This window comes from Desmodus rotundus, chromosome 5 (genome assembly GCF_022682495.2).
Source record: "Desmodus rotundus isolate HL8 chromosome 5, HLdesRot8A.1, whole genome shotgun sequence".
Lineage (NCBI taxonomy): Eukaryota > Metazoa > Chordata > Mammalia > Chiroptera > Phyllostomidae > Desmodus > Desmodus rotundus.
The window spans coordinates 41,436,949-41,444,496 of NC_071391.1; the positions used below are offsets into that span (position 1 = coordinate 41,436,949).

Sequence of the window (7,548 nt, forward strand, 5' to 3'; positions counted from 1 at the left end):
GAACCTCCAGGACATTTTAAATGTTCTAACATCTGAATCATAGGGGTACCAGAAGGATAAGAGGAACAGCATGAAGTTGAAAACTTATTTGAAAAAATAATGAAGGTCTTCCCCAATCTGGAAAGGAAATAAACTTCCAGGAAGTCCAGGAAGCTCAGAGGATCCCAAAGAAGTTCAACCTAAGGAAGCACACACCAAGGCACATCATAATTGCATTACCTATTAAAGATAAGGAGAGAATCTTAAAAGCAGCAAGAGAAAAGGACACAATTACCCACAAAGGAGTTCTCATAAGTCTGTCAGCTGACTTCTCCAAAGAAACCTTACAGGAAAAAAAGGGCTGGAAAGTAGTATTCAAAGTCATGAAAGGCAAGGACCTACATCCAAGATTGCTCTATCCACCAAAGCTATCATTTAAATGGAAGGGCAGATAAAGTGCTTCCCAGATATGGTCAAGTTAAAGGAGTTCATCATCAGCAAGCCCTTATTATATGAAATGTTAAAGGGACTTCTCTAAAAAAAAAGGAAGAGATCAAAAATAGGGACAGTAAATGACAAGAAACACAACCATAAAAAACTGAACCTAAAAACCAAACAAACATAAAAACAAGAACAAACTAAGCATACAACTAGAACAGGAACAGAATCACAGAAATGGAGACCACATGAAGAGTCATCAGGTGGCAAGGGGGAAAAAAATGGGAATAGGTACAAGTAATAAGTAGCATAAATGGTAGGGAGAAAATAGACAGGGTATGCTAAGTATAGTATAGGAAATGGAGAAGCCAAAGAACTTATATGTACGACCCATGCACAGGGCAAAGAGGGGAATACTGGTGGGAGGGGGTGTGCAGGGCAGAGAGGAATAAAGGAGGGGGGGAGGCAATGGGACAACTGTAATAGCATAATCAATAAAATGTATTTTTAAAAAAGAAAAAAGAAAGAAATATTGCCATTTTGGACAGCATGCATGCACCCGGGGAGCGTTATGCTCAATGAAATAAGCCAGTCACAAAAAGACAAATACCATATGATTTCACTCATATGAGAAAACTAATGAACAAAATAAACCAACAAAACAGAAGCAGACTCAGAGAGAACAGACTGACAGCTATCAGAGGGGAGAGGGTTGTGGGGCTGGGTGAAGGGATTAAGCAAACAATCAAGCAAACAGCTCACAGACACAGACAACAATAGCAGGGTGATTAGCAGAGGGGAAGGGGGGTGAGGGAGGTTGAAGAGGGTATAAATGAGGTATAAATGGTTGAAGGAGGCATAACTAGGAGTAGTGAACACACAATACAATGTCCAGAGACTATATTATAGAATTGTACACCTGAGACCTATATAATTTGATGAACTAATGTCACCCCAATGAATTCAATTTTAAAAAAGGAGTCAAGAGTGGTTACCTGTGGGGATTTGAAAAGGAAGGGAAAATGAGCAATTCTTATCTCTTCTGAGCCATTTTAACCAAGTACATACAATTGACAGCACTAAAATGAGGGATATTAAATTATTTTAATAAATAAGTCAGGCTGTTCTGTGGAAGACCAAATGTACATATAGGAGAATCAATTGTAGCACTTTGCACTGTTAAGATAAAGTGCACATGTGACAGGGATTAGGAGGTAAGACCAACAGGAGTTGGTCATGGGTGAACACATGAGAACCAGTTCGGATCCTGAGTACAGACCTGGTGCTCAGGGTCAGACCTTAGGTCTAGCCAGGTTTGGGGAATTAGGCAGACTGTTTTGGGTGGGAAGCAAAAACCGCAGGTCATGGGCCAGTTGGGAACCAGTGGCCACAAGGGAGGCGCTCAAGTCAACTAGAGGACAGTAGCAGTTAAAGTGCACGTTCTGGCAGCAGTCCGACTTAGGTTTTAAACCTGGATGGAATTTTACCACTTGAATATATTAGACAAGTATCTTGAACTAAGACTCAGGATATTCTGTAAAATTAGGATAATGGGAACTCTTAGCTCACCAAATTATTGTGAGGATTACATGAGTGTGTAAATAAAGTGTTAAGCAAGTGCTTGGCAAAGAGTAAATTCTGAATGAAAGTTGGTTAGTATTATTAGTAGAATTTTGATCGAGTGGCACATAGGCAGGGTGAGACAGAACTTTCTAAAATAAAGGTTAGCAAGAGAATTAGCTGAGTCTTCAGGTTGAAGACAGCTGTTTCTACCATCGTCCATCTACTCAAATAAGCCACTAGTCATCAGTAGTCATCCCTGTGAGGCATGTGGATGAACTCTGACCTGGAAGTCATTCAGACCTCTTTTTACTTCATAGTTCTGTATATACAACTTTAAAGATATATATATACATACTTTTTGCTAGAGAAAATATACGTTTTAAATAATCATGTTATTTAAATTTCAACTTTATGTGGTGTTCCACTCTAAGGATTTCCAAGGCACCTAAAGGAGTGTCTTACACATATCATGATAAAACACATGAAATACACATACGCTGAGGGAATAAAGCTAAGGTTACCACTGTGTAGGGAAGTTTATTATTATTTAACCTGAAATAGCAAAGTACACTTAGAAACAATATTTAGCTATGAAATAACTTACCATTTATACCCCCCATGACTATCAATTAGAAGTGCACCAAAATCTAGATATTAAAATTTGACAAGTTCAAAATTAATAGACCCCTTAAAGATTAGTTGTGTTCATGTGAAGTGAACTTCTCAACACTCACTTGAGAATGTGATAATGATCCCTGGTGCTTTGGAATTCACATTTGAGTCTCTACGATCTTCAGAGATTTATCCCCAAAGGGAAATAATAATAAAAGGCACCATTGCTACTATATAATAACAATGACTTATCTGTAAGGTGAATGATTTCATATCAAGAGGTAAGATTTTGTCTTTTATGGGTAATCTATGATTTCCCTTTATACTCTAAAGTTGCACTCCTAAGACACAGTGGGAAAAAAACACACATGTAATCTGGCAGAGAGCTAGCAAGTAACCTTAAGTGAATTAACCTAAATTTCACCAGTCCAGTTGGTGGGTATAAACAAATATAATTCAGGGTACCAGGATCCCTCATTTACCCACCCATAAGACCAGAAGGTCACATGATCTTTCACACTATCTGACCTTGGCACTCAACTCTAATGCTAATAAATTCAATAGCTTGAGATGCTTTGGGGGTTTACTGTTTGTAAATACCCAAAGACTTCCTTTGTTTATTGTTTTGAATGCTTTAGCTTACAGGCAACGAGATACTTTGGACAAAGTGGAGAATATACAGCCAGAAAACTTGGAGGTGAGGTTCAAGTGGGCCACGGGCTAGAAAAACTTGGGTAAAGTGAACTTTTTAGGCTCTAGCTTCATTCAGCTGCATTATTATGCTGAAACTAAATTTATTTCATTCTATAATACTCTAATTATAAAACATTGTTATATTAGGAAATGATTTGATTTGTTTAAATAAATTTATACAGCATTTAGGTTGATATTTCAAACTACGTGATATAACAGTATTTTAATTGTAATGTTAAATGTACATAATACATTTACAACAGGTGTCTTTATTTATAATGACAATTTAAAAATCCTTCCTATTGTAAACTGCATTGCTATGAACATAGGGGTGCATAGGTTCTTTTAAATTGGCGTTTCAGGGTTCTTAGGGTATAATCCCGGCAGTGGAACTTTGAGGGCAAAATACAGTTCCATTTTTAGTTTTCTGAGGAAATTCCATACTGTTTTCCACAGTGGCTGCACCAGTCTGCATTCCCATCAATGGTATACTAGGGTCCCCTTTTCTCCACAGGCTCACCAGAACTTGTTTGTTGATTTGTTTATGATGGCGATTTTGACCAGTGTGAAGTGGTATCTTATACTGGTTTTAATTTGCATCCCTCTGAAGGCTAGTGATGCTAAGCATCCTTTCATATGTCTCTGGGCCCTCTGTATGTCCTCCTTGGAGAAGTGTCTGTTTAGGTCCTTTGCCCATTTTTTAATTGGATAGTTTGTCTTTCTTGTGTGGGGTCCTGTGAGTTCTTTAAAGATTTTGGAGATCAAACCCTTGTCCAAGGTATCATTGGCAAATACATTTTCCCATACGGTTGGTTCCCTTTTCATTTATTTTCTTTAGCCATGCAGAAGCTTTTTAATTTCAAGAAGCCCCATTTGTTTATTCTTTCCTCTATGTCCCTTGCTCTAGGAGCCTATTGGTGAAAATACTGCTGCATGGAATAGCTGAGATTTTCCTACCTATGTTCTCCTCTAGGACTTTTATGGTATCGTGACTTATATTTAAATCTTTCATCCATCTTGAGTTTATTTTTGTGTATGATGTAAGTTGGAGGTCAAGTTTCATATTTTTGCATGTAGCATCCAGATCTCCCAACACCACTTGTTGAAGAGGCTATTTTTACTCCATTTTATGCTCCTGCCCCCTTTGTCCAATATGACTTGACCATCAAGACATGGGTTTATTTCTGGGCTCTCTGTTCTGTTCCATTGGTCTATGTGTCTGTTCTTATGCCAGTACCAGATTGATTACAGTAGCCTTGTAATATAGCCTAAGTGTCCATCAGTAAATGAGTAGATCAAAAAACTGTGGTACATTTACATAATGGAAAACTACACAGCAGAAAGAAAGAAGGAGCTCCTACCCTTCTCAACAGCATGGATGGAACTAGAGAGCATTATGCTAAGTCAGGACGTGAAAGACAAATACCATATGATCTCACCTATAAGTGGAACCTAATCAACAAAACAAACAAGCAAGCAAAATATAACCAGAGATGTGGAAAATAAAGAACAAACTGACAGTAACGAGAGGGAAGGGAGGATAATGGGGGGGAAAGGCGATGGACCATCAGGGAACATGTATGAAGGACCCATGGACAAAGACAATGGGAGTGGGGCAGAGGATTGAATGTGTAGGTGGAAGTGAGTAGGGCAGGAGAGATTAATGGGGGGGGAAATGGGGACAACTGTAATTGCACAACAATGAAATATAATAATAAAATAATTAAAATCCTTTCTATTGCTTCTTTGTCCTATTAAAAATTGTATTTCTCCTTTCAAGAAAATTTTACCCTTTGAGACAGCATGGCTAGACCTGGAGAACATTTTGCTAAGTGAAATAAGCCAGTCAGAGAAAGACAAATACCATATGATTTCACTCCTATGTGGAATCTAATGAACAAACTGAACTAACAAGCAAAATAGAGACAGACTCATACACAGAGAGCAGGCTGACAGCTCTGGGAGCAGGTGGTTGGGGTGGAGGGATTGGGCAAAAAAGAAAAAGAACTCATGGTCAGGGACAACAGGGTGCTGATTATGGGGATGTGGGGGGTGGGGGTGGAAGAGGGTACAAGTGGGATAAATGGTAACGGGAAAAAAGCTACAAAAAAAGAATAACTGAATGAAAAAATTTGTGTTTCTCCTTTTAAAAAATGAACTTGTTTTACTGATAAAAATGTAAACTTTCTCTATAACTATGCACCTCCTTCATACATTACCTGTAAAAAGAGGAATTTGTTACCATGCATTTCCGACTCAACTACATCATGAGTATTACTTAATTTCATTTACAGTGTAGTTAGAAAAGGAATGGACTGGATTCAAAGTGTTTTGAGATTCACGACTTGATGCTGCCCTTTGCTAGGTAAACTTGGTAAGTTACTGACCAGTGGCAAATCAGTTACTTCATCTATAAATACAAGTCCTCAGTATTATTTCTTGGAAATTAATATCTAAATGTTTTACACTGTGCTTAGCATTTAGTAACCTTTCAATAAGTGTTAGGTATTACATCTCCATTACGTAATCCAATATTTATGCTTTCATCTTCCGTGTTATACTGACAATTCCTATCTGCTATTCTGACAAGCCTTATGTTTTCAATGCTTAGATTTTAAGCCACTGTAAGTACATTTTATAAATTCACAATATAAAGAGAAAAAGATACACATTATTTGAAGCAGGTTCTGTAGTGTTGCTGAAAAAAGTTTATTTTTCTTATATTTATTATATATTTTCCATTACCATTTAGTCCCTTTAAACCCCCTTCCCCCAGCAATCACCACACTTCTCCATGTCCATGAGTCCTTTTCCTTTCTGCTCAATCCCTCCACCCCTTAACTACCCCCTCACTAGCTGTCAAAATATACAAGATTTATTGCACATAGCTCTGGACTCTAAAAAATGCCCAGACTTGGCTTAAATAATTGTTTTGTTTAGAATAATTTTTATGTGCATTAATGAAGATAAACCACTGAACTCACAACTTTTTTTACTGTTGACACTATTACAGATGTCTCCCACTTCCCCCACCCCTTGCCTCTCTCCACCCAGCCCATGTCCCCCCAACTCCCAGCTCTCATCACATTGTTGTCTGTGTCTGTGGGCTCTGTATACATGCATGTGTGTTCTTTGGCTGATCTCTTCCAGTCCTCCCCACCCGCCTCCCCTCTGAATCTGTCAGTCTGTTCCATGTATCCATGCCTCTGGCTTCATTTTGTTCATCGGTTTATTTTGTTCATTAGATTCCACATTTGAGTGATGACATTAATGTAATGTTTCATCACAGGTTCATTTGGGTAGCAGCAACATTATCTCATGGATTCCCTGGGGCCCGGGAACCACACTGTGGTGACAGACTTCATTTTCCTGGGCTTAACTGATGACCCAGTCCTTCGAGTCATCCTCTTTGTGATCATCCTGTGTATCTACCTGGTGACCGTGTCTGGCAATCTCAGCACAATCGTTCTTATCAGAATCTCTTCTCAGCTCCATCATCCTATGTATTTTTTTCTGAGCCACTTGGCTGTTGCTGACACATACCTTTCAACTTCCGTCACACCCAATATGCTTATAAACTTCCTGGTGGAGAGAAATCCGATCTCCTATCACGGATGTGGCACGCAGCTTGGTTCAACTGCTGTCTTTGGGATAGTCGAGTGCTTCCTTCTGGCTACGATGGCATATGATCGCTTTGTGGCAATCTGCAACCCACTGCTTTATTCAACCAAAATGTCCACACGAGTCTGTGTTCAGTTCCTCATAGTGGCTTACGTGGGTGGTTTTCTCAATGCTTCCTCCTTTACTATTTGCTTCTATTTTTTATTCTTCTGTGGACCAAATGAAATCAATCATTTTTTCTGTGATTTTGCCCCTCTAGTGGAACTCTCCTGTTCTGATAGCAGTATCCCTGCAGTTGTTCCCTCATTTACATCTGGCTCCATCTTCGTGGTCACAGTGTTTGTCATACTTGTCTCCTACATCTACATCCTCATCACCATCCTGAAGATGAACTCCAACGAGGGGCGGCACAAGGCCTTCTCCACCTGCTCATCCCACCTCACAGTGGTCACCCTGTTCTATGGGACCATCACATTCATATATGTGATGCCCAAGTCCACTTTCTCAACTGACCAGAACAAGGTGGTGTCTGTATTCTACACAGTGGTGATTCCCATGCTGAACCCCATCATCTACAGCCTCCGGAACAATGAAATCAAGGGGGCTCTGAAAAGAGTGCTTCATAAAAAAACATTTTCTTAG

At 39.1% G+C, this 7,548-nt stretch overlaps 1 protein-coding gene across 1 annotated transcript; it reads left to right on the forward strand.

Moving 5' to 3' along the window:
* The first annotated feature begins 5,636 nt into the window (after positions 1–5,636).
* On the forward strand, positions 5,637–7,548 carry LOC128781026 (olfactory receptor 5P76). The gene is made up of 2 exons (XM_053925115.1): positions 5,637–5,659; positions 6,575–7,548. The coding sequence occupies exon 2, from the start codon at positions 6,604–6,606 to the stop codon at positions 7,546–7,548; it is 945 nt and encodes a 314-aa protein (XP_053781090.1). The 5' UTR covers positions 5,637–5,659; positions 6,575–6,603.

What these genes read in the sequence shown, in the direction of transcription:
- LOC128781026 (XM_053925115.1), top strand. Translation starts at nt 6,604, where the DNA reads ATGGATTCCCTGGGGCCCGGGAACCACACTGTGGTGACAGACTTCATT.